Source organism: Miniopterus natalensis, chromosome 1, assembly GCF_054644295.1.
Source record: "Miniopterus natalensis isolate mMinNat1 chromosome 1, mMinNat1.hap1, whole genome shotgun sequence".
NCBI classification, from domain to species: Eukaryota; Metazoa; Chordata; class Mammalia; order Chiroptera; family Miniopteridae; genus Miniopterus; species Miniopterus natalensis.
In genome coordinates, this window is record NC_142081.1 from 57,262,000 (window position 1) to 57,289,467 (window position 27,468).

General features: G+C 37.7%; 2 protein-coding genes and 1 pseudogene across 2 annotated transcripts in view; 1 reads left to right on the forward strand and 2 right to left on the reverse strand.

Annotated features, from left to right (window-relative positions):
• Nucleotides 1-9,839, reverse strand: part of WDR76 (WD repeat domain 76) — a 36,873-nt gene extending 27,034 nt beyond the window's left edge. The window contains exons 1-4 of the mRNA XM_016211465.2: nucleotides 9,730-9,839; nucleotides 8,709-9,107; nucleotides 5,370-5,462; nucleotides 4,133-4,188 (exon numbers count right to left, since the gene is read on the reverse strand). Coding sequence (XP_016066951.2) covers nucleotides 4,133-4,188; nucleotides 5,370-5,462; nucleotides 8,709-9,107; nucleotides 9,730-9,831 — 650 coding nt within the window. The 5' untranslated portion in view covers nucleotides 9,832-9,839. The remainder of the gene's footprint in view (nucleotides 1-4,132; nucleotides 4,189-5,369; nucleotides 5,463-8,708; nucleotides 9,108-9,729) is intronic.
• Nucleotides 9,840-10,434: 595 nt separating this feature from the next.
• Nucleotides 10,435-10,565, reverse strand: LOC148094141 (U4 spliceosomal RNA; annotated as a pseudogene).
• Nucleotides 10,566-11,744: 1,179 nt separating this feature from the next.
• MFAP1 (microfibril associated protein 1) lies at nucleotides 11,745-26,669 on the forward strand. The gene is made up of 9 exons (XM_016211496.2): nucleotides 11,745-11,969; nucleotides 18,660-18,879; nucleotides 20,105-20,234; nucleotides 20,502-20,689; nucleotides 21,214-21,322; nucleotides 21,425-21,585; nucleotides 23,106-23,265; nucleotides 25,809-25,898; nucleotides 26,000-26,669. Exons 1-9 carry the CDS (start codon nucleotides 11,885-11,887, stop codon nucleotides 26,180-26,182), a joined length of 1,326 nt encoding a protein of 441 aa, XP_016066982.1. The 5' UTR covers nucleotides 11,745-11,884; the 3' UTR covers nucleotides 26,183-26,669.
• The last annotated feature ends 799 nt before the right edge of the window (nucleotides 26,670-27,468 follow it).

Here is a 27,468-nt window from a genome sequence, read left to right on the forward strand (position 1 = left end):
ACAGTAATAACTATGAATTGTACCAAATTAATGTCAGACATAAAAACACAGATTCAGGAAGCTCAGAGATCAAGCAAGATAAATGCCAAATAAAACTAAATCTAGGCAATTCATTTCCAAACTACAGAAAATCAAAGATAAAGAAAAAATCCTGAAAGAAGCTAGAAGAAAAAAAGCACCTTATCTACTGAGGAACAAAGATAAGAATTTTATCCTTATCAGAAATCATGCAAGCAAGAGTGGAATAAAATATTTAAAGTATTAAGAGAGAAAAACACCACCAACCTAGAATTCTGTGCCCTGTGAACCTAAAGTATTAAGTCCTAAAAATGAAAGTAGCTCATTAAAAAATGTTGGGAAAAGAAAAGCCTCTAAAATTACTTCCAAAAATTCTCATTAAAAAAATCTCAACTACAGTCCATATTAGTTCAGAAAAATTAGTAATAACAATTATTTACTGAAAGTATACTATGTGCTAGAAACTGTCCTAAGCATGCAATACCACAATAAATCTTCAACAACCAAAAAAAGCCTCAGCATATGGAATAATTTGGGTTCTCAAATTATTAAAACAACTATGATTAATAGGTGAGATTCCTCCTAGAAAATCCCACTCCTAAAGACACTCTCATATATAGGCATGTTCAAGGACTTAAGAGCATTCAGCCAGGCCGGGTGTGCCTCAGTGGTTGAGCATCGACCTAGGACCCAGGAGATCATGGTTCAATTCCCAGTCAGGGCACATGCCCAGGTTTGCAGGCTCGATCCCCAGTCAGAGGATGTGCAGAAAGCAATTGATCAATGACTCTCTCACCATTGATGTTTCTATCTCTCTCTCTCCCTCTCCCTTTCTCTCTCTGAAATCAATAAAGATATATTTTTTAATTAAATTTTTTAAAAAAATGTTCAGAGCAGCACTTTTTACAATAATAAAAATCTGGAAACAACTCAATTGTCCCTCAACAGTAGAATAAACCACAGTACATTCATACAGCAGCAAAAATTAATGAAATAAAGCTGTACACATCAACATGAGTGAATTTTAAAACAAAGATATAAATATGAGCAAAATAAGAAAATCCAAGAATATAAAAATGGCATCATATTGTATATGAATACCAAAAAATGGCAAAATTAAATATACTGCTTAAGGATACATTCATGGATGGTAAAACTATAAATAAATGCAAAGAGTGATTATCACAAAATTCAGCATAATAGTTATATCTGAAGAGAAGGGTATATAAGGGCCTTCAAAGGCACTGTAATTTCTATTAACCTGGATGGCAGGTACATGGGTGGGTTCTTATATTACTACTACTTTCTCAACTATACAAATATTTTATATGTGCTTCCTTTGTATGTATAATATATTTAATAATTTTTTAAATTTAAATCTCTGGATTGGCATAATGCCAACTTTACAGAAAAGAAAAATTATGGAAATTGTCTAAAGTTAATATCACAGCTATAAATTGCTGAATCAAAATTTGAAATCGAGTTTGCCAAATTTCAAAAGCTACGTTCTTTCCTTTATATAACTTCCTTTATATAACTCTATGTTACATAAAAGCTATGTTCTTTCCTTTATATAACTCTACCAACTTGATACTAATACCTATAGAGTCATACACCACATTACCATGTTTTGGTCAACAACAGACTACATATAACACAGTGGTCCCATAAGATTATAATGGAGCTGAAAAATTCCTTCTGCCTAGCCTAGTGACTCCGTAGCACTTGTAACATTGTAGCACAAGGCATTACTGTTTTGTGCCTGTCCCAAAACAGTCTATTGATTGCTATCAACTAGAAATGCCAGGGGGCACTCATCTGGATCCAATGAGCTTCCCAGACAACTCTTTTTTCTAAACCAATGTCACAACTAGACCTACTCTTACTATGATTACAAGCTGTAACGATTAGGAAGCTTTAAAGAAAAAAAGAATTTATTATTTACCGGCCCTGAAGCATACAAGGCATGCCAAGGGGCATACAGCTGGGTCAAGGGTAGAGAGAAAGGGAAAGCAAGAGCCTAGGGTTCTGCTTTTATTGGGGTGGGGTAGAGGGTGGGGAGTCTAGGGTTTCATTGTAGGGTATTACGAGCTCACTCTTATTGGTGAATGTAAAACATAAGAGTGGGAATTTAAAGCACTAGAACAGGGAAAAAAAACACAAAAAAACAAGTATCCCAAATGGTTAGTTATCATAATCAACCAAGATCTCTAAAATCGCCTCAATGTGGGAAGGCGGCCTGGCACTTTATCTAGTGGCTGGCAATGTATTTATTCTAGATAGCCTTCCTTGAAGCCAGATGCCTTTTTGAAATGAATGCCTCTTTGGAGTGGATGCCTAGGGAATCAAAGCCTAAATCAGGCACTTGCATGAAAACAAAGAAAAGCCACCCTTTTCTTTGTAGGCTGGTGTAGGTCAGCGGTTAGAGCATTGGCCCACGCACCCAAAGGGTTGCTGGTTCAATTCCCAGTCAAGGACCCATGCCTGGGTTGTGGATTCTCACCCCAGGGCTCGTTCTGGAGGCAATCAATCCATGCGTCACATCAATGTTTCTCTCTCTCTCTCCCTGCCCCCCTCCTCTCTTCTACTCTCTCTCTCTGGAAAAAAAATCCTCGAGTGAGGATTAACAAAAAAAATTTTAAAGAAAAAAAAAAAAAAAGGAAAGCCTACTGTCAGGGCTTATACAATTATGGTTTTGTGGTGCTGTTATCAACAAACCTACTGTGCTGCCAGTGGTATAAACATATAGCATACACAACTGCAGGAGGCTATACCACCTAGGTTTACAAAAGTGCACTCTATGATGTTCACACAACAATGACAAAGTAGCCTAACCACGATTTTGGGAACAAATCAGCAATCTTTGCTAATAAAAGATATGCAAATGTAAAGCTATTAATCAGCTGGCAACATAACCAGTGCTATTGCTTTGCAGGGTTAATGATGTTCCTCTTATAACATCTCACACTCAAAAATACATGGCCATGATTAAGTTTAGCTTTCCTCAAGCTAACTGACTTGTATTAAAATCAAATCAAGGCCCTGGCCTAGCAGCTCAGCTGGTTAGAGCATTGCCTTGATAAGCCAAGGTTCCAGGTCCGATCCTGGGTCAGGGCACAAAGAAGCAGCAACCAATGAATGCATAAATAAATGGAACAATTAATCAATCTCTCTCTCTCTCCTCCTCCTCCTCTCCCTCGAAAATCAATAAGTAAATAAAAATCAAACCAGTTAAAGCGATGCTATATTTCATTACTATCTGCGCTAAACAAATGATCTAATGATGCCAAGATTTTTAGTTTCTTCATTTATACATAAGCACTGCTAAAATGCAGTAGATAGAACTTAAGCTAAGGAATCCTGAAGTTCAAATCCTGAAGTTTCCATTTCTGAGCTATTTTGACCTTAATCAAATTACTTTACCTTTTTGAGCCTGTTCTCTATCTCACAAAATGGATGTATTATCTCCCACATCTAGTTGTTTTCAAAATTAAATGAGATAAAACAGGAAAAAAATTTTAGGTCACTGTATTTTATAGATGTGCAATAAATGTTCACTTCCTTTATTCTAAGAATGGAACAGAAAACACAAATTGAAAGCAAAAAGATAGCCAGGAAGATAAAAAGAAAGAAGAATCTTTAAGAATGACCGTTTTCAGTGGGGGGAAGTAGAAGAGGGCATAGGGGAGATAAATGGTGATGGAAGGAGAGTTTACTTGGGGCGATGAATACACAATACAATATACAGATGATGTATTAAAGAATTTATAGCTCAAATCTATATAATTTTATTAACCAACGTCATCCCAATAAATTCTATTTAAAAAGGGGAAAAAAAGAATAATTTTCTAAGCAAAAATAAGAATAATTTAGTAAAAAAAGATTTCCCTCCATTAACAGCAATAGTATTAAATATAAAAAAATTCAGCTCTGAAGATTCTATTTCTTCTATATTAGATGAGAACTTTAGTAATTATAAGGTAGCATTTCCTCAGAAAACCTATTAAGATTAAATTACAAAGTTTCTGATCTGTTACTTATTTTACTATGCTGAATCATTTTTTCAAACTATCAAACTCAGCAATATATCACAGGGCATTCTCATATCTTTTACCTTTTGGATTCAGGAGGCTGGCTCTTCTTTATCATTTCACGGAGTCTTGCAGCTGACTGCAAAATACACAAAATATATACACATAAAAATAGTATCTTATAACTACAAAGCTTACCTTTTAAAATATTAAGTATCTGCTACTATATCCACATGAACTAAGATCTATACAGGAAATAAAGATCCTTAAAATATGATACCTGCTCTTGGTAGTAGACATGAGACAAATATACTATCAATAATAAAATCAAGTATATAATACTGTTTAAAGTACTGGCATTCTGATGCCTTGAACCAGGTTGCTAATGAGTTTACATGATTAAACATTAAACATTTAGTCAAATATACTATTACAAATTAAAAGGTTTAACTTCCACTAAGGAAACCATACTTTGATATTTTCTCGAAAAGTTATAGGTTATACTTATATAATAAATCATAATTTCTGTTAACTATAATCAAAATTAGAAGTAGTCTGTCTAAATTTCTGATAAATTTTAATGACATACATATAAAGTTTAGTTATATAAAATTATATTTACTCACCCTCCCTTCCCCCTCAAGATGCAACCACACACTGAATATTTAGGAATCTAGTATTTGGAGAATTCAGTTAATTACTTAATAAAGCCAAGGGTTTGATGTCTTTTGGAGGGAAACATCACACACCCTCCTAAACAGTTATTCTCTCACACACAGAAATTTACCCCTCAGTATAAAGACACCAATGTAAATTATACACTTAATTATAATGATTATAAAACATTAGCATAGACCTGGCCATTCATCCTTAACACCCCCTATACAAATGGCATATTCCCATCTATTAAAGTCTAAGATTTTTTTTAAAAAGTTTGTCTTCTTCATCTAGTACACATCCTTCAATTCAATCCCTCCCACTTCTCCTTTATCCTTTAGTTAAAGAAAACACTTAGAACATACCCTGTTTCTTGAACCCAAGACAACCTTTCATAAGACATCATTACTTTATGTACCACCAAAGAGGGGGGAAGGGAAGAGGTGCCAGTTATAGTTTTAAGTAGCTGATTTTAAAAATATTAAAATTTTAAAAAGTCTTGGAATCAATAAAATATAGTAACCTCTCTCTACTAAGTACAAAACTTGCTCTTAATTTACCCTTTCTAATATGGCACTATGAAACCTGATACCATGAGTATTTTATCAACCCCACTGGGAAGAGAAATTGTATCTTAGTTTTAATTAGAAACTCCACACAAACCTCAGACAACTGAAGCGAAGCAAAAAAGTTTGCATTTTCTGATATGTTCTTCAGTCTCTTCCTTTCATATGGTGACAATCCTGAAAAATCATCCTATGAAATTACACCAAAAAGATTCTGTTACTTAACATAATCCATAGCAAAAGCACCTCACAAAACTAGGTGCTGAATTCTCTGCATGTATACTTTCCTTCAAATTGCACCTACTCTATTCATATCATATCTTACTAAACGGCACATACTCTTTGCTTTATTAGATAATGAGTAAAAGAGTTTGAATGTCGGATAATCACAAGATATATGTATGGCTTCCCAATTAAATAACAAATTATCTGATATCAGAAGTCAAGTATTGTAACCTAATAGCAAATTATTTCCTACTGGCCATTAATTATACTATTACTTGAAGTTATCTTTTTATTAAAAAAAAGAACTCAATAACAGAAAAATTTTAAATTCATTGAAAGTATTAAGAAAATTTAGAAAAAACAACAACAACAACAAAAAGAAATAAGCACATGAACAGAAAAGGCAATATGACTAGAGAAGCCATCTTGGAAGTCCAATATCCAATAGTTGGGGGGTTGCAGCAGAGAAAATGAAGACAGGAAATAATTAGAGAAATAATACAAGAAAGTTTCTCAGAACTGAACACAGAAGATTAAAAGGGCCCGATGAGTATGCAGCTCAAGGAAGGAAAGAAGACCAAAATCTAGGCATATTATCACAAATTTTCTTAACACCTGAGATAAGTGAGATAAGAGAAGATTTTACCTAAAGGCTTGCAGAAGGAAAAAATATCACAAAGAACAAAGAATCAGAATGGCACTAATTTCTCAATATTGAGGGACACTATAAAACAAGGGAACAATATGTTAAAAATTCTAAGGAGCCTGGCCAGTGTTGCTCAGTGGTTGAGCACTGACCCATTGGTTGAGCATCAAGGTACATGCCCGGATTGCAGCCAACGGGTTTCTTTTTCATCGATGTTTCTATCTCTCTATCCCTCTCCCTTCCTCTCTCTCTAAAATCAATAAAAACATATTTTTAAAAATGATATTAAAAACAAATTCTAAGGAAAAATTATTTTCAAATTACAATTCTAAATCCAATTAAGCCATCAATCAAATGTAAAACATTCTTTTAAACATGCAAACTACCTCTCATACACCTTTCTCAGAAAGTTACTATAAGCTGCACTTCACCAAAATGAGAGAATAAACAGTAAGAGAAAAACAGGATCCAGCAGAGGAGAGATAAAAGATTTTAAAAATTCATAGGAAAATGGTAAAAGGAAAGCCAAGACAGAGTAAAACAGTCCAGAAAGAAGTAGGAAGATGGAGGGCCCCAGGAAATATTTAATGAAGAAAAATATATATATGTGAAGCCATTAGGATTTTTTTTAAGATTTTTTTATTGATTTTGAGAGAGAGAGTGAAACATCGATTGGCTGCCTCCTGCATGCCCCACACCAGGACCGAGCCTGCAACCCGGGCATGTGCCCTGACTGGGAATCGAACACACAACCATTCAGTGCATGGGACGATGCCCAACCAACTGAGCCACGCCGGCAAGACAGCCATTAGAATTCTTTAATTTATATTGAGAAAAATTTTACAATTCTGGTAAAGCTTGAGCTATACCTAATTGAGGATATGGAAAGGGAAAGCATGGGGGTGAGGGGGCACCTGTGTGTAAAAGGTATGAAACAAATCTTCATCTTCCAATAGATAATGTAGGGGGAAAAAGCTAAAAAAGCTGAAAGTGCAATTTGTCTATTGAGCAACAACAAATATAAAGGAATGTGGCAGACTGTGGCTGGGTAGCTCAGTTGGTTAGAGCATCATCTCCATACACCAAGGTTGCACGCAGGTAGGTCCCTGGTCAGGGCACATACGAGAATCAACCAATGATTGCACAAATAAGTGGAAAAGCAAATCAATGTTTCTCTCTCTCCCTTCCTCTCTCTCTAAAATCGATAAAAAGGAGGGGGGAAAAAAGATGGGCAACAAAAAGAAAGGAATGTGGCAGAAAATTGCTGATTGTTTTGGTTTGTTTTTGTGTATTCGTGTACATATGGAATTACCTCTCTTTGTGTATGTACATATACACATGTGGAATTATATGACATAAACACATATATATGTATTACTTGGACCAAATTAAAGATTTTTCTCACACATACAAAATAATAGTGGCAGCAAAGGTGACTGTTGTCATTGCCTTCAAAACTGCTTCTCAGAGAAAAACATCACCATCATCAAGGACTTCCTAAGACTCTATTTCAAAATGCTCAAAACTGAGATCAAAAGAACAAATTTAAATGATTCTACTCACCACAGAAAAAAATTAAGAAAATTCACTAAGAAAAATCAGTGTTTTTGCCCTAGCTGGTTTGCTCAGTTGTTAAAGCATCAGCCTGAGGGCTGAAGGGTCCCGGGTTCAATTCCGGCCAAGGGCACGTACCTCGGTTGAAAGCTCGATCCCTGCGCCAATCAGGGCGTGTGCAGGAGGCAACCAACTGATATGTCTCTCTCACATGGATGTTTCTCTCTCTCTCTCTCTCTCCCCCTTCCACTCTCTCTGAAAAGCAATGGAAAAAATATCTACAAGTGAGGATAAAAAAATTGCGACAAAAAAAAAATCAGTTTTTGGGTTTTTTTTTAATTTTTTATTTTTGCTTAAAATATTACAGATGTCCCTTTTTCTCCCCCAAAAAATCAGTTTTCTAAGAGGTATGTGTAATTCAAACTATTGTCACCCATTACCCACCTCTATAAAACTTGCAACAGCACTCCTGGTAGGCAACAGAAGCCAAAAGAGTAGGTCCCTAATTTCTTAAACTGATTCAAAATTTATTTTAAATACAACTAATAAATTTTCTTACGTATCTTCTCTACTCCATCATTTATCTCTTTTTTGTGTTTAAAGAAAATATTATTCAGCACATCAATGCAACCAATTAATGGTGATTTTGATATCCTGACATCAAGGGTCACTCAAGTGCCCTATATCCCACAGGCCAACTTCTTTTGGTATACTGTACATAAACATGTAAAGGTGAGCAAGATGCCATAAAGTATGAATAAACTCAAAAATAAATGTAATAAACTGAGAAGAAAAAAGGAAAGCAGAGTGAAGATTAAATCAATCCTCTCCATGACAAATCAAAACTAAGAACAAAATTAACCCAAGGAAGCTCTCTGTTAAACAGTTAAAAAAGAAAATTTCAACTAAACATAAATTAGATAAAATAATTTGTTTGAGCTAGCGTAACCTTATCAGAACTTCAATTTTTAAAATAAGAAAATTTTGGATAAGCAATAACTAAACTCTTACCAGGCCTGATGTGGTATCTTCATCACTGTCTCCATCCTGCCTGCCTTCCATGTCAGCACCGAGAATCACTGTATCCGAAGTGCTCATGTGCTGTAGTTTGTTATTTTCTGTGTGAACATCTACAGATGATTTTTGCAGAGTGGATTCTGTCTTAGAAGATGTGGTGGTTTTCATCTTTGGAGTTAAAATCTTCCTGAAAGTTTTCTTTATTTCAGTCTTCTTATATTTCTTACATGCCACTTCATTGTTAGAATTATCAAATAGGGATTTGGGGAGCTTAAATTTGTCTGGTTTATAATCACTGAGTGAAAAGGGTACAAGACACACCTTAGCTGTTTTTTCTAAAACTGGTCTCAGAGATACATAAGAGATGTTCTGGTTTTCTTTATATTCATTCACCTATTCAGACCAATAAAGGAAAAGAGAGTATTAGAATCCCAAGTCCTATATCTTTTCTTACAGATCAGTGCAAATAAATTGAATTCCTATTTCATAATGACTATATTAATCCAAACTGATAATCTATAAAAAAAATTTTTACATCCAAAATCAAGACAAAAAATTCACTAACCCAAATAGAATTACTTATTATACTGGTCACATTTCTTGCCCATATGAATCTACCAGACGAATAAATAATACAGTGAGGACTACAACTTGTAACTGAGGAGTCTACCCTGTCAGCTGCTGAGTAACTGGAATTGTTCCAAGAATGGAAAACTGACTTACTGCAAAAGCAAATGTAGAGTCCCTGATCCCATCCTGCCACTATTTCTGGGGTTGAAAAGAACCTTTCTGTACGCTCAAGCCTAGATTCCGTAGAAGAAAACCAGAGCAGGGATCCTGCTTCTCTTTTGAAGGAAACCGGAGAAAGCCCGTTAATCTGCCAGATGCCCCAGCGGAGGGAAAGAGTTTCGGAGTACGGCCGAGTGGGCCGCCAGGCGCTGGTGCCCTCCCAAGCACAGCCCCTTCACGAAGCCTGCGGTGGGAGCACACCCGAAAGCGACAAGCCGTCTCTCACCTTCACTTGGACTCGCTGTCTGGAGCCCACCTTCTCCTCAGCAGCCGCGCACAACCCGGACATCTTTCCGCGGCTAAGCAGCTGGCGTCTTCCCGCCAACATGGGCAGGAGGCGGGATCTTGGGCGGGGCTGGAGGGGGCCTCGGGGGCGGAAGGCGGGGCCGGCGGGCTAAGATCCCAGCAGGCCGCGGGGGGAGGGGTACGCGGGCCGGCTCCGGCGGCCCCTTAAAGAAGCAAGCTTACCGGTCTCAACCCAAATTCAAATTCCTTAAAGGTGCGATAGGACGGAATGGGCATTTTTACCTTGAATCTTGGTAATTTTGATGCCGCTGGTCCCAGGATCTCGCTTTGAAAAACACTGGCGTTTTTGCTGCGGAAAAACTATCCTGCCTTGCAATGTGAGCCTGGAAAAGATTCAGACTCAAGTAGATGCCCAAAGGAATAAAGAGGAAAAGAAATAAAAATCAACGTGCAGCCTTTACCTCGGGCTCCTGAGTTCCTTATAACCCTACCCCCAGAATATTATGCCTTATGGCTACCATATTATCTTCTTCCTAGGAAGGGAAGAATTTTGATTTTTTTTTTTAAAAAAAGCTGATAACTTTTAGCTGGTTTAAATTTCACCTGTTCATCTGCCCACCAGTTAACTAAGATACTAATCATGACCTTAAATAGCCTAAAGGCTGGGAAAAAGTGAATCAAGTAATTTGTGCATCACAAAATATCAGATTTTAGTGCGCTGTACTTCTTATAGACAGCCTCATATTTTTCTTCAATTAGCCATAATCACGCCTCGGATAAACCTCATTGGCTATGATACTGCCACTGCGCAAAGCTAGGTACAACCATATTAAACATTTTTTTTCTGTTCTCTGGGTTCCCGTGAGCCAAAACAATTGCCTCCCCAACAAATTACTCCCTCTGGACAGCACAGTTTTGGAGCTGATAAATTCATATTATAAAATTAAGGTCTTTTTCAGCCCTAAACTGCTCCCTTGGTTGGTTACTTGGATCCTCCACTGTTCCTCGCTGTAGACTTGCCCAATTTTATTTCTTCTCCCAGCCGAGGCACAATTATAAAACACAGGTGAAATAATTTCAGAGCTAATTCTATAATTTCAGAACCTATCCTATTGCCAGGCCCTCCAGGCTCTAGTACCTGGGGAACTTTCACCACTCCTTGACCCCAAAATTACTGGTAAAGTCAGACTTTCCGTAGTGTCTGATATTTTACACCATGCTATTTCTGAACTTCAAGACTTTGTTCATGCTGTCCTTTCTCTCTACAACACAGGAATTATAAAATCCGTTCTACAGTGAAATGTGTTGACTTCCAATTAACCAATGTTTTTTACACAACCCAGCTAGCAAATTACAATTGCTTGTTATGATTCTGTAAGTCCTTGAAGACTTCCTGAATAAAATTCAAGCTTTTTTTTCATTTTTCATATTTATATTTCTTTTTTTTTTTTTAATTCAAGCTTCTTGAGGGCATGAGGCATTTAACATTATTACATAGTCCTTACAGAGAGCTAAGTATGGTAAACACAGCAAATACTTAATACTTATGGACTTATACAAACATATTCCAGTCAGGAATGTTTTAATTAGCGGTCTCCGAAAATTGGAACTGGAAAACCTAAAAGTAGAATTTTAGGCATTAGGTGCTATTAGCAGGATTTCTATCTCAATTAAACTCTAATTCTGAGATCTCAACAGTCTGCACCAACTGCCTTTCACTATCTCCTAAGTTTTTTATTCGTCACTATCCCATTTTCCTCGGCTTCAAACCAAGCTAACAAACGAAACCTTTAATTCTGACCTTCCTCGCCCCAAGGCAACAGCAGAGCCCAATGGAAGCAATTTCCCGCCAGAAGAGGCGTTCAAATACTGCCAGACTGAGGACAACAGGGCGGACTATTGTACATGCGCAGTAACAGACTCGAAGTTCTAATGGTAGGCGTCCAGAAGTCCTCCACAATCCCACAATCCTCTGGTCGCTTACTTCCGGTTTTTCTAGCTGTGCTTTAAGTGGAGTTTCCGTCAGTCGCGTTGCAGCGTCCAGGGCCTCTAGGCTGAGAGGATTTTTCTGTTCTTTGACGTTCTAGCTGTTTACTGTTTGCAGTCAGTGAAGCTTCCGGAGTACCACCGCTGCCATGAACATGTCGGGCCCAAGCGCACTCATGAAGCAACCGCCCATTCAGTCCACGGCTGGGGCCGTCCCAGTTCGCAATGAAAAAGGTACAGTGCTGAGCCGTTTTCCAATCGGATCTTCCTCCTTCCCCAGCATACTCCAAACCTACTCCAGGCCGCCACCCGAACCCCGCAGATCCTTAAGACCTTCCCCCTATTTTATTCGACTTTCCCCCATCAAACTCACACCCTATCGCGTTGCCTAGGGGAAAAAAAATACCTTCCTCTCCTTGTTCTTATATGTTGACTGCCCTTAACTGTTGCAAGCACCCCTCTTTCCTTGGCCTAGACTAACAGATTGAATGCCTGCTGTTTGCAGGGCGTTGTGGGGGATACAACCCCTCTTTTGTTATCCATAGCACTCTGCTGTTTTTATAACTTATTATTATTTATGAGTCTGTTTCCCTCTACTACATCATAAGCTCGTAACCTCCTTAACACAGGAATGATGTCTTGTTAAGCTTTTTAAACTTTAAACCAACGCAGTGACTGTTTTTATTAAATTGAATACTGAGTTGTAGCCCTGGTTGGGTAGCTCAATTGGTTAGGGCACCTACAAGAATCAACCAATGAATGCATAAATAAGTGGAACAACAAAGCGATGTATGTTTCTCTCTCCCTCTCAACCCCTTCCTTCCTCCCTCTCTCCCTTCCTCTCTCTCTAAAATCAATAAACTTTTTTTTTAATTTTTAAATAAGATCAATCAATAAATAAAAATTAAAAATGAATACAAAGTTGTGTAAGATAGTGCCCCTAACCTTGAGAAACTCATATTCTAGTAGATTAGGGATGTTCACAAAAAGAGATCTTTCACACCTGTAATACCTGCCACATAGGTGATACCAAGGGCTGTGAGAACAGAGAAGGAATGATTTCTTCAGATTGAGGTAATCAAAGAAAGCTTCTTGAAGAAGTTGACCCTTAAAGAATGGGTAGGATTCCAATGAGTGGAGATGGCAGAAGGAACAAGTTATCTGTTTGGGGAGTGAGAGTAAAGAGTTTTTTCAGTAAGGATTTTGGAAAATAATATCAGTTCTTTTTTATTTTTTAAATATACTGTACCTACCCGTGTATAACTTGCCTTTTTTTAGAACTAAACATGGCTTTTGAGAAGTATCCTTTGGATACATATAGGTCTAATTCATTCATTTTTACCTGTTTATGAATTCCACTGTATAACTAAACCACAGTTTATTTCCTACTAAGAGACAGTTGTGTTGTTGTTTTTCTCCTATTACAAACAGTGCTGCAATTGTCGCTCTTAAACATATCTCTTTAGTGCACCTGTGTAAGAATTTCTCTAGGGTAGACTCCTACAAGTCATCAACTTAACTACCTGTTACCATTTGTTCTCCACAGTGGGTTGTAAGAGCATGAAGAGTTTTTATATCTCCATATATTCATCCATACACTTGATTTTATCAGAGTTTTAAGTTTTTGCTCAATCTAATGGGTGTGAAATATCTCATTTTAATTTGCCTTTTCATGATTGCTAGTGAGACTAGACATCTTGTTCATGCATTTTTCAGCTCTTAGGCTTTCTCTTCTATGAATTATCTATTTCTATCACTTACCTGTTTTCTCTTTGGTTTGTTTTTATACTTCCCAAATCTGTAATATTTCCTCATGTTTTGTTTTGTTTTTGGCTTGTTTTTAACTTTAATTATGTAGTCTGTTACAACTGGTTTTAGTTTTAGTGTTATCGGATTTATCAATTTTATCTTTCATGGTTTATGTTGTTTAGAATATTAAGAAATCCTTTCCTACCCTGAGATCTTAGATATTCAAATTACAAATATTTTCTATCATCTTAGTGTTTGTATTCTAAATAGGATTGAATACACAATTATGCACTGCAGACTCTAAGTTAAGGAGCTTACAGTCCAGTAGGGATATGTATGTTTAAGAGGTTTTTCACACTTGGGTCTTTAATCAACCTGGAATATTTTGTGTGTGGGCATCAGAGATCTAATTTTACTATTTACCTGACAGCCAGCTGTCCCTACTACTCCATTATTTGACTAGCCCACTCACTGCTTTTCTTTTCTTTTTTAAATCCTCACTCGAGGATATGTTTTCATTGATTTTTTTTTTTGATTTTTTTTGATTTTTTTTTTTAGGGAGGGAGGGAGGGCAAGAGAAAGAGAGAGAGAAACATCAGTGTGAGAGAGAAATATCAATTGGCTGCTTCCCTTATTTTCCCTGACGGGGGATTGAACCCAAAGCCCAGGTATGTGCCCTGATTGGGAATGAAACCCGTGACCCTTTGGTGTATGGGAGGACTTTTCCAACTAACTGCGCCACACCAGCCAGGGCTCATTCCACTGCTTTTTAATATCACTTCTGTACTATACCAAGTTCTCATGTAGGTTTGTTTCTCTGCTCTCTACTCTGTTCCATTGGTCTCTATGTGCCTCCTGAGTGAATGACATACTGTTTTAATTACTATATATTTAAATGAGCCTTGCCATCTATATAAAAACCCTTTCCAAACCCATCTTACTTTATTCTTCTATTTTTACTTTTTTTTTTTTTTTTAATCTTCACCTGAGGCTACTTTTTTTCATTTCTTTTCAGAGAGAGAGGGAGGGAGAGAGGGAGGGAAACATCAATATGAGAGAGACACATCAATTGGTTGCCTCCCACACTCGCCCTGATGGGAGCCTGGGAATCAAGCTTGCAACCAAGGTACATACCCTTGGCTGGAATTGAACATGGGACCCGTTAGTCTGCAGGCCAATGTTCTAACCACTGAGCCAAACCAGCTAGGGCTATTCTTTTATTTTTAATTAAGACTTTATTTTTTTAGAGCAATTTTAGGTTCGCAGCAAAATTGGGGGGAAATACAGAGTTTCCATATTCCCCGTACTCCTACACATGCATAGCCTCTCCCATCAGAGTAATATATTTGTTACAATTGATGAACCTACACTGATATGTTATAATCACCCAAAGTCCATAGTTTACATTAAGATTCACTCTTGGTATTGTACATTCAGTGGGTTTGGACAAATGTATAATGGCATGGCCATCACTATGGTGTCGTATACAGTACAGTAAACCCTTGATTTTGCTGACCTCAATTTAACAGACTTCAGATTAACGGACAAAATTTCCAGTCCATATGTCCTATGTGAAAATTAACACCCTATTAATTTTAAAGTGCTTTTAACCAAGATTTGCTTATAATTAAATTAACAGGTTATTTTGTTGTTTTTAATTCAATGTTATTTTTAACAAATTTTAGTGAATAGGCCATATGTTGGAAAAAAAAATTGTAATAATTTCACCAACATAAATATTACATATCTACAACTGTAGTCTACGTACTTAAATCCAAGAATCACTACTTGTAAACAATGATTAGCATGTAATCACACCACATCAAGCTCAGTAATTGGTCCTGTTCCCTAGTGGCATGACTTTCTTCAGCAGTTTTAGAGCCAAGTGCATTTGTTTACTCTTGGTGACTGGTGAATGCATGTGTTTACTAGACCTATTCAGTATAAATTTAAAATCACAGTAATATAGAAAACTTCTGTAAAATTAAACTTTTCATACATACTTAATTTTTAATTACACAAATGTGTCTACATAAGAAAAAACAGGTAAACTAATTTGTCAATTTTTTAATATACCCATTTGGAAAACTTTATTATATAACGGACTTTTGGCTGTAATGGACACCCCCTCACCCAAATTAGTCTGTTATATCGAGATTTTACTGTATTTTTGCTGCCCTAAAAATCTCTGTGCTCTGCCTATTCATCCCTCCTACACACCCAACCCACAGCAACTGATCTTTTTACTGTCTTCATAATTTTGCCTTTTCCAAAATATTATGTATTTAGAATGATACAGTATATAACCTTTTCAGATTGGCTTTTTTCATTAGTAATATGCATTTAAGTTTCCTCCATGTCTTTACATAGCTTGATCCTTTTTTTTAAGTGCTTAATAATATTCCATTGTCTGGATGGACATCTTAGGTGCTTCCAAGTTTTAGCCATTATGAACAAAGCTGCAATAAATGTCAGTGTGTAGGTTTTTGTGTGGACATGATTTTCAACTCGTTTGGGTAAATACCAAGGAATGCAGTTGCTGGAATGTATGGTAATCATATGCTTAGTTTTACAAGAAACTGTCAAACTCCCTTCCAAAGTAGCATTTTGCAATTCCACCAACAATGAGTAAGAGTTCCTGTTTTTTCACATCCTTGCCAGTATTTAATGTTGTCAGAGCTCTGCAATTTGGACATCCTTATAGGTGTGTGTTGGTATCTAATTGTTTTAATTTGTATTTCTCTGGTGACATAAGATATGGAGCATCTTTTTTTTTTTTTAATATGACTTTATTGATTTCAGAGAAAGGGAGAGATAGAAACATCAATGATGAGATAGTCATTGATCAGCTGCCTCCTGCACACCCCCCACTGGGGATCGAGCCTGCAACCCAAGCGTGTGCCCTGACGGGGAATCGAACCTTGATCTCCTGGATCATAAGTTGATGCTCAACCGCTGAGACACACCGGCCAGGCTGGAGCATCTTTTTATATGCTTATTTCCCAAGTGTATCTTCTTTGGTTAGGCATCTGTTAAGTTCTTTGGCCTCACCTTGTTCTTCAGAATTGTCGTGGCTCCTATTCTTCCACATGATTTTAGAATCTGGCTAGGGGCAACTTTTAATGGAATTGCATTAAAATTTTATAGATTAGTTGCTATTATAAATGGTATTTTTTAAAATGTATTGATTTGAGAGAGAAACGTCTATTTGTTTTTCCATTTACTTATGCATTCATTAGTTGATTCTTTTATGATCGGAGATCAAAGTCGCAACCTTGGCATATCAGGACAATGCTCTATCTAACTGAGCTACCCAGCCAGGGGATGAATGGTAATTTAAAAATTTTTTTTTAATCCTCACCCGAGGATTTTTTTTTTATTGATTTTAGAGAGAGAGGAAGAGGGGGAGAGAGAAAAAGAAAGAAACATCACTCATTTGCCTCCCATATGTACCTGGCCAGGGCATAAATGGTATTTTTAAACTGTATCTTCTAATTATATATAGCTAATGCACAGGTACACTTATTTTTATCCAACATCCTTCCTGAATTCTTTTTTAGTTTGTTTGTTGATTACCTTGTTTTTTTTCTACGTAGATGATCATGTAATCTGCAAATTATGGCAGTTTTTCCTTTTCAGTCCTTACCCTTCATCTCTTTTTCTTTCCTTATTGCCTAATTAGGGCCATAATTAAATGTTGACTAGAAGGAATGATATGGACAACATTGGAATGCCCACTGATTTTTAAAATAATACTTCTAATGTTTTATTATTTATTATTAAATGTAATGTCTGCCGTATCTGTTGTTAAGATTATGTGCTTTAGCCCGGCCAGGCGTGGCTCCGTGGTTGAGCGTAGACCTAGGATCCAGGCGATCGGGGTTCAATTCCCAGTCGGGGCACATGCCCAGGTTGCAGGCTGCAGCCGATCAATGACTCTATCATCATTGATGTTTCTGTCTCTCCCTGTCCTCTCCTCTCTCTGAAATCAATAAAGATATATTTAAAAAAAAAAAAAAAAAAGATTATGTGCTTTAAATATATAAACTTTAAATTGTACATTACTTTCCCCCCCATTAATTTTCTAAGGTTAAGTCATCCTTGTAGTCCTATGCTGAATCCTGTTAGTTCATGATAGCTTTGTTTGTTTGTTACTTTTAATCCTCACCTGAGTATATTTTTTCCATTGCTTTTCAAAGAGAGTAGAAGGGGAGGGAGGGGGAGGGACGGAAGGACATCGGGACATGGATGTGAGAGAGACATATCGATTGGTTGCCTCTCGCATGTGCCCCGACCTGGGCCAGGGATTGAGCCTGCAACTGAGATACGTGCCCTTAGCCAGAATAGAACTTGGGACCCTTCAGTCTGTGGGCCAACATTCTAACCACTGAGCCAAACCGGCTAGGGCAATGACAGCTTAGTTTTTTTGTTAGTTTTTACATTGCTGGAATACATTTGCTGTTATATTATTTAGTATTTTTGTGTCTATGTTCATAATTGAATTCACCTAAAATTTCCCTTTGAACTGTCCAATTTGGCTGTCAAGGTTATATTCATCTTATAAAGTGTGTTGGTTAGTTCTCACTCTTTCTATTCACTGGAATTGTTGGTATTTGTGAAAGAGAGATTATCTGCTCTTTCAGGCTTGATAGCTCATAAACTAAAAGAAAAGAAGGTAGAAACAGGTAAGATTAGAAGACTGAGTTATGTGGGAATATATTATGAAGGCTGCCATGGAAAATTCCAGCAAAACTAAAATAATGACTGAGCATTTTAATTTTATGTTCCCACTTAAGTCACCCTTACTGTATGCTGGGTATTGTTACAAATAATTTATTTAAGGGTATAGTTGAGGTGGAATAGTGTTGATTTGCAATGGCCAAAGTCTGCCTGTTTGGGGGGACTTTTGTCTATTGTTTCACTGCCCACCTTCCTCTACTTCATTATACCCAAGCTAGGCCTTGTTATCATTAGTGTTGGTTTTCACAAGAATGCCTTCCCATGATTTGGTTTTTGTAGGAAAACATCATTAGATGAATAGATGGTTGGATAGTGGTTCTCTTCTTCTCCTTTCTGAACTATTTACAAGGGATATAGGGCTCTACCTGCAAAGGCCAGTGGTTGAAGGACATTGGGAAAGAGGCTCCTGAAACATAAGTATTCTGTCGCACCCAGGTGAGATTTCGATGGAGAAAGTGAAGGTAAAACGTTATGTGTCGGGAAAGAGGCCAGACTATGCCCCCATGGAATCCTCAGAGGAGGAGGATGAAGAGTTCCAGTTCATTAAGAAAGCCAAAGAGCAGGAGGCGGAGCCTGAGGAGCAGGAGGAGGATTCATCTAGTGACCCTCGACTGCGGCGCTTGCAGAACCGTATTAGTGAAGATGTGGAAGAGAGGTAACAGCTCGGGGGATGTTTCTGGGCCTGAACCCCTTCAAGTTAATAAGAACAACAACAATTATAGTAGGTTATACTTGAATAGTACTTACTGTGTGCCAGGCACTGTTCCAAAGTACATTACATTTACCAATTCTTATAATCCACACAGTTACCTTATGAGGTAGGTACTATTATACTCATTTTACAAATGAGGAAACTGAAGCACAAGGGGGTTAGGAAAATAATATGACCAAAGTCATACAGCCGTTAAGTGGCAGTCAGTAAACAGCAGGTTACCTCTGGTCTAAGGGCCCAAATTAACTCATTAAGGGAATAGAAATCACGGACCATTGGTTGGTTTATTGAGAGGAATCTTTTTAACCCAACAATGTTTTATAAAAGTTGAGACATTGGTTTTATCCACTTACTTATTCTAAAGGCTAATGAGAGGAAATGACATTAAAATAGGAAAAAAGGCCTGATGAATGGTCTTATGTTGGAAAGGAAGCCTCCCAACATGGATTTTGTATGTTGTGTATTAACTGAGACAGTACCTTACAGAGTAGGCCAGAGGTCCTGAACTTTCACGGCTCGTGTTGTCTTAGAAATTTTTTCACAGAACCCCTATGCCCAAATAGTTCTATTTTACTAAGTTGTTAGCACCAAAAATTTAATATATACTTATGTCTTAAAAACTTAGCCATTTGAAAAAAATAATACACATAAAAGAAAAAACATTTTTACTTCATTTTACAAAACCACAGTTACTTACTAGTAGGATTTGTGTGCCTCCTGGACTAGCAACCTCTCGAACCTTGGAATCAGCTTGGCACTATCACTCTCATTTCCTATTCCATATTAATGTTCATGTGGTACTTGCTTTTTGTCACAACAGTGATTAAAAACCCATTTTCACAAAGATGTCATTGAAAGGAAACAGTTTGATCTAATGTTGAAACTGTGAACTACCTTGAACCATGAAGTATATCACAGTGTACCCATATAAGTTTGTTGCAGTGCCCCAGGATGCCTCAGTATACATTTAATATTTTAGGTCCAACTTGACTCTTTGCTCTGACACTTTGAATTAGTTTCTTTAATGGGCACCTCAGTTTGCCCATCTCAAGACTTCAGTATTAATAAAAACAAACATAATGTCTAGGTGCTGTATGACAAAAGAAATGTAGCTGAGCCTCTTTGTTTTTGTAGCATTGGCATTACACTTGAAGATACTGTTTTCCAGGTTGGCTCGACATCGGAAAATAGTGGAACCTGAAGTAGTAGGAGAAAGTGACTCAGAAATAGAAGGAGATGCTTGGCACATGGAACGAGAAGATAGCAGTGAGGAAGAAGAGGAAGAAATTGATGATGAGGTATAGTAAAGTAAAATGGGAAGTTCGTTCTTTCTAGGTACAAGAAAAAGTTGGGGCTTTGCTCCTTTGTTGAGGTCCTGAAGGCATAAGATTGCTGCTTTTGGCAGAAGTCTGACCCAGGGTTCTCAGTTGGGGATAAAACTGAAAACATAGTAGTAGCACTAAGTTGCATTTACTCAGATCAAAATTTGTTGAGCTTGATGAGAGGAAAATAAAAAGCCATCTAAGAGCACAGTGGCTTACTGACTTGGACATATGACTTGATAGGAAATAGAGCGGCGCCGTGGCATGATGCGTCAACGAGCACAGGAGAGAAAAAATGAAGAGATGGAAGTCATGGAAGTGGAAGATGAGGGACGTTCTGGGGAGGAGTCAGAATCAGAGTCCGAGTATGAAGAGTACACAGACAGTGAAGATGAGATGGAGCCTCGCCTTAAGCCAGTCTTCATTCGAAAGTAAGTAACTCGCAAACCAGTCCTGAATCCACAGTTTCTATTTTCCAGGTTTGAAAATAGAAGCCTCTTTCCTGTCTCATGCTCTTCTGAAATGTAAGCACAAAGTGAAAGTCTTCTGCCCAGTGCCCTAGCCCTGCATGGTATTTGCTGAGGAATATCTTGGTGTTAGCAGAGCCTGAGTTTGTTTTCACATCTCCTTTTCCAATTAAAGAGCACACATCTGCCCAAGATCTTATATTATTTTAAGCACAAAATTAAGCTTAAAGAGCAAAATCCTATTCCTTTCCTAATGGCTAGAAATCCTACTACTTACAGTCTAGCATATTCTTTGCTATTCAGGCAGTTCTCAAAGATGAATGGAATTTTGATGATCTAAAGACTTACTCTCACTCCCATTTTTGGCTCTTTGCAAATGATAGAGCCAAAAATTATTTGGCTTTGTCTGATTTGGACAGGTCTTGATTTAGGGGAACAGAGCTTCACTCTAAGAGCTTTGGGCAATTAACAGGACCTCTGTACCTCAGGAAGGACCGAGTAACAGTTCAAGAACGTGAGGCTGAAGCATTGAAACAGAAGGAGCTGGAGCAGGAGGCAAAACGCATGGCTGAGGAGAGGCGCAAGTACACACTCAAGGTACGGGAGTGGCTATGAGGATTAAGTGCAAGGAGTAGTGCACTTAGGTTTGTCTGAGGAGAATAAGGAAGTCCCAACAGTTGAATTGTTCTCCCTATCCAGATTGTAGAAGAGGAAACCAAGAAAGAACTGGAGGAAAACAAGCGATCCCTGGCTGCACTGGATGCACTGAATACTGACGATGAAAATGATGAGGAGGAATATGAGGCATGGAAAGTTCGGGAGCTAAAGAGAATCAAGAGGGACAGAGAAGATCGAGAAGCGTGAGTAGTGGTCCTAGAGTTATTACTGCTAATGAGACAGGTTCCTAGTAGAAAAGTTCTGAGGCTCAGTAGCTACTGTGAGTTCCATTCTAGCTTTCTCTAGGATCCCTGCAGCTGGGTGAGTTTCTGTAATTGAAATGTGGCTATTACAATAAAATCAGGGAAAAGAAACACTTTGTCAGTGTTTCTCCATGGTAGAGTACCAGCTAATATTCCCTTTAGTTTCCTAGTAGACACACAAAAGTTATTCACTGTTATCAGTTATCTGTTGTTGCATAGCAACCCAGACCAAAATTAAGTAACTTAAAACAGTTGATTATTCACAATTTTAAGGGTTGGCTAAACAGTACTTTAGCTGCTTTCAGTTGGGCTCTCATGCAGTTGCGTCCAGCTGAAGAACTAACTGAACTAGAAAGTCCAGAATGACTTCACTCACATGTCTGGTCGTTGGTGTGAACTATCAGCTAGGATGCCTCACTTCTCCTTCAGTAGGCTAGACTGGCTTCCTTACATAACAATCTTGGGGCAGTATTCCAAGAGGGCAAAGGTGGAAGCTGGCAAGATCTTTTGAGGCTCTCATGTCATTTCTGCAAAGGGGCATGCATACTGTGAGGGGAAGAATTTGGGGCATTTAATCTATCACACTCGCTATGTTAGACCAGAGTCATTTCTGAGCTGCATTACCCATTCCTGAGAATTACTAGGAATGAAAGAGTAATCCCAGATTACTCTTGATTGGGAAATCATCAATAGAAGACTGTCCTCAGCCTGCAGTTTCTAAGGTTTTTACCTTTGGCTTCATTAATGGAGTCCAGGTACCCTTTAAAATTATGTACAGAATTATGTGTATATTTACATTTTTCTGGAGAAAGGGGAAATGTGACTCTCCCCACCCCACCCCCCAAAAAAGGTTAAAGTCGCTACAATCTAATTACCAAGGATGGTAATCCTTGGTTTGTGACATGTAAGCACATATATGATTAAGTGTTGCACAGTTATTTTAAATTCTGATTTTTTTTTTTTTTTTTTTTTTAAAGCTAAGAGGCTTTTAGGGAAGGGGAATTAGTAATGTTGCAAAATCAAGCAATAACAGTATGTCTAAACCTAAAAAAATGGCTAGAATCAACTTATGGAACTTTGCAATACCTGATCTTGCAAGCATAATGAAGACCACCTCACCTTTTTATTTATTGAGCTCCTAATCTTGATTCCTAACAGGCAATGACTAGAATTTTAAAAGGTGAATAGCCCTGGCCAGTGTGGCTCAGTTGGTTGAAGCATTGTCCCATGCACCAAAGGGTCACAGGTTCAATTACCAGTCAGGGGACATACCCAGGTTGTGGGTTCAATCCCTGGTCAGGCATGTATGGGAGGCAACCAGTCGATACTTCTCTCTCTCCTTCTCCCTCTAAAATCAGTTTTTAAAATAAGTGAAAGGAGGTGGGACTGTGTTATACTCCAATAATTGGATCTTTCTGAAGCTGGAATGATACTAATAAATAGTTTTGTTCTTTGGACAGACTTGAGAAGGAGAAAGCAGAAATTGAACGCATGAGAAACCTGACTGAGGAAGAGAGGAGAGCTGAGCTTCGGGCAAATGGCAAAGTTATTACCAACAAAGCTGTTAAAGGCAAATACAAGTTCTTACAGAAGTATTATCACCGGGGTGCCTTCTTCATGGTAAGAAGTGAAAAGGGAAAGGGAAAGTTGGGCAGTAGGAATAACTCAGAAGTTTTGAAATCATTTTTCCCCCCAAGAATAAACTGGTTCTGGAATATTACTTTCACTTGCCACTGGTCAACTCTCTCATTTGCTTTTTGCCTCTGAAGAACCCAACAGAGAAAATTATTGGCAACAGGATTTTAGAAGTTGCAGCAACTTTCTTTTGGCTCTAGCTCCCAGGAGTAAGAAGTGATATAACAGAAGAATTGAGGAACTGAAATAGAGAGTGATCTATATAGATGCTAGACTATTTAGGTACCAAAACCACTTAGATATCATTATTCATAGCCAAATGAGAGATTTTGGTTATGCAGAAACCAGGTTCTGCAAATAGCTTCACATGAACTCATATTTGCATGGCAGAAGTTTAATTCACTTCATTCTGAGCTGATAGAAAGTGACTAAGCCTAACTAACAACAAAAAAAGTGGTTAATTATCTAACCATCATGTGTAATGCTATCTTATTTCTTACATAAAGACCAAGATCAAAATATCAGTCTTTCAATCCTGTATAAAGTGACGATTTATTTCAAATTATTTAGATTAGTACTAGAGATAATTTCTTAATACAGAGATAGCCGGAAAGGAAATGGGAACATTGATTGCATTTATTATTCTAGTAGCATGTAGTTTGTTAAATCATTTCCTAATGTTAGAGGATTTTGTATCAAAAACTTAGACTAACTTCTTAAATGTTTTATGTCAGACTCTAAATACCCCCACTGCACCTAAATTTCTGCTTATACTGCAGATACTGGTAAAATAAAAAAATAGCGCAGCCGGCATGGCTCAGTGGTTGAGCATCTACCTATGAAGCAGACAGTTACGGTTCAATTCCCAGTCAGGGCACATGCCCAGGTTTCAGACTCGATCCCCAGTAGGGGGCATGGCAGGAGGCAGCTGATCAGTGACTCTCATCATTGATGTTTCTCTCTCCCCCTTTCTCTCTCTGAAATCAATAAAAACAAAATTAATTTAAAAACTTCAGTGTAGGGTTCCTTACTCCTCTCCAAAACCAGTGTGTCTATCTGCTCAGCAGGAAATGTTTGCTTAGTTATGTAGTTTTTCTAAATTGAAGTTGGTAGAGATTATGAATTATTTCTTATACTGGCTAAAAGTCATGAAGTATCATTGCTTAAGCATTTCATGAGCTTCAACAATCAAGCTTCTTAGAGAAGTGTATTGCTGGCTGGCCGAGGTACATAAGGTTTATATGAAAGTCTTTTGGTGCACATCCTCAAATATCAAGTCTTATCTAAACAAGAAGAGTGAAACTGAAATGGCTTCTGAGATTAAATGATGGCCTCTCAAGCTCAAACAGGAAAAAAGTAGATCTCACAAAAACTGTTTAATTGTCCTACCTTTAAACTGGGCCTTTCTCTAGCTGGAAGGAAACAAATACTCCAGAAGTGCATTTGGTCAGCTTTTCCATGAAGCTTTCCTTAACCAAGATGGGGCTATTTTAATTCCTTTACCATATTTTTGTGATCTGTATCTTATAGTCTTACTAATAAGTTGATTTGAAACTATTCTCTATATAGTTCATTAAATAACCTTTTGAGTTTTTACTGTGTAAAGGGCACTACTGTTTAGCACTCAGCAGGCTTACAGTCTAAAAATGGTGCTAAGGCAAATATATACAATAACATAAGGAAAGTGAAAAGTACACTATGGGACTTCTAAAGGAGGAGATACTGTATTTGGTAGAAGGCTGAAAAGGATAGTATAAGGAAGGTGACATTTAATGTATAGACTTTCTGACATTTGGTGGTAGGAACACATCCCAGATGAAGGGACCAAGAATAGAGGCAGAAAGTATCATCTGTAAAGGAAAGTGTCAAGGAGAGGTAGATTAAGACTATATAGTATTTGCCTTGACTACTACACAGAGTTGTTTGTTCAGTAAAATAGAGAAGTTGAAAGTTTTTGAGCAAGCTAGAGATATAAGTTGTGTTTTAGAAACATTAATCCACTAGCAGCGTGTAAGATTGATTGCAAGGAAAAACTATAACTCAGGTGATGAGCATTTGTAAGTGGCAACTGATTGAATCTGCATAACAATTACTCAAATTTTGAATCTGGGTAATTGAGAGAATGTTGGTCCTGTTAACAAAAAGTTAAATCAGGAAGAAGCAGATTTAGAAAGGTTGGGGAAATGATTTTCACTTAGATGTGTTTGAAATCCCAACAAAATATCTAAGCTAATGGAAAGTAGAAAATTCAGAGTCAGATTTGAAGGGCCTGTAACAGAGTTAAAGTCCTGTGAGTGAATGAACATAGTGAGTGCAGAGAGAATATAGCCAACCTTCAGGAAATGTGTACACATAGGAATAAAAAGACATGAGGGGAAAAAAGGAGTGTCATCTCCTCAACTAGACGTAAGCTCTTGAAGAAAAGGTTTAATACCCTCTTCTTTGTATCCCTCGTCATAGTTTAATAAATTTGTGATTTGAACATATGGGAAATAAAACCACAAGACTGATGTGACTCTTTTCTACAGGATGAGGATGAAGAAGTATACAAGAGAGATTTCAGCGCACCTACCCTGGAGGACCATTTCAACAAAACCATTCTTCCCAAAGTCATGCAGGTATGGGGGGTTACCTTCACATGTGAGAAAAGTAATATATTGAGGGCTGGGACATGGTATATTTGGTAATATAACTCATTATCTATCTATCCTTCCTTCAGGTCAAGAACTTTGGGCGCTCTGGTCGTACCAAGTACACCCACCTTGTGGATCAGGACACCACTTCCTTTGACTCAGCATGGGGCCAAGAGAGTGCCCAGAACACAAAGTTCTTTAAACAGAAGGCAGCTGGGGTACGAGATGTATTTGAACGGCCATCTGCCAAGAAGCGGAAAACTACTTAACGTTCAACTACTTACTCTTCCAGCTGTGGGACACAAGGGCAAGTCTCAGCATCTGGCCCTTTGCTTTTACCATTATTTTCATGGCCCATGTATCCAGCCTATTGGACCTACTGCCATATTTGCGACACTGGGCAATCCAGTTTTTGAAGGTGCTTTGTGAGGTTTGGACTCATGCTGAGAAACCCACAGAAAAGCGCTATCCAGGTAGGATTATCCCCACTTAAAACTATTTCTGAGAAATCTTAGATTTTATCATTGCTCTGGCTTCCCAAATTCACTTGGGACTGTTTCAAGTTTCTTTTTCCAGCCCCTTAGCCTGGGTCAGAAACATGGGCATGTAAGTGGACAGTGCATTACTTCTACCTTACAGGAAATCTAAGTTCATTGAAATCTGTTTTACATTTTTGGCTAGAGTCAACTTTTCTAGGTGAACATACTTTTTAATCCATTTATGTGTATGTCAAGAAATAAAAGAATCACACACCAAGAGGTTTTTTTGAGCTTGATACTGGAAAATAATGTGCAGGCTGACAAGCATTTCATTATAAGAAATGACCTGTTAACTAAAATAAAACCAGGTGGGGCGGGGCTCAGCAGTTGAGCATCGACCTAGGATCCAGGAGATAGCAGCTCAATTCCCAGTCAGGGCACATGCCCAGGTTGTGGGCTCGATCCCTGGTCGTGGGCATGTAGGAGGCAGCGCATCAATGACTGTTGTCATTGATGTTTCTATCTCTCCCTCTCTCTGAAATTAATATTTAAAAAAAAAAAAAAAACCAGCAGGGAATTGTAAAGCAAACAGTGTTTCACACTTTGATCATCCACTTTGATCTCAGAAACAAACTGAGACTGTATAGACAGGCTGTATTCTTAGTGGCACCCAGATTTATTCCATAAGCAAATACATAGGTTGTTGTCCTTGCCTTCTTAATTGTATCCGTATATAGAGCAAAAGTTCACCCATAAAATGGGTACTCCCAAGTACCTACCAGTATCTTTTCTTTACCCAGCTCCTATATCAAGGAGGGCACAGGGGTCTCTGAGTTGCAGTGTAGTGACATCATGCTAGAATTAAACCCATGATTTTTCCACTTCTTACTACATAACTACCATGCACATGGCAGATCATGAATCCTAGGGATTATAAGAAATGACCTTTAACCAGCAGGAAGGCTACTGCTCAATTGCATGAAAAAATAAGGCAGCCAAGGTTTGTTCACTTCTTTTAAATGCTCCACTGGTAAAAACTCATAAATCCTTGAAAGTCCTAGAATAAAAATACCAGT

Bases quoted from the DNA above. Each gene is read 5' to 3' on its own strand.
- MFAP1 (XM_016211496.2), top strand. From the start codon at position 11,885: ATGAACATGTCGGGCCCAAGCGCACTCATGAAGCAACCGCCCATTCAG. The intron at 11,970-18,659 runs GTACAGTGCTGA...TGTCGCACCCAG, and splicing joins CCCAGTTCGCAATGAAAAAG to GTGAGATTTCGATGGAGAAA. The intron at 25,899-25,999 runs GTATGGGGGGTT...TCCTTCCTTCAG, and splicing joins TTCTTCCCAAAGTCATGCAG to GTCAAGAACTTTGGGCGCTC.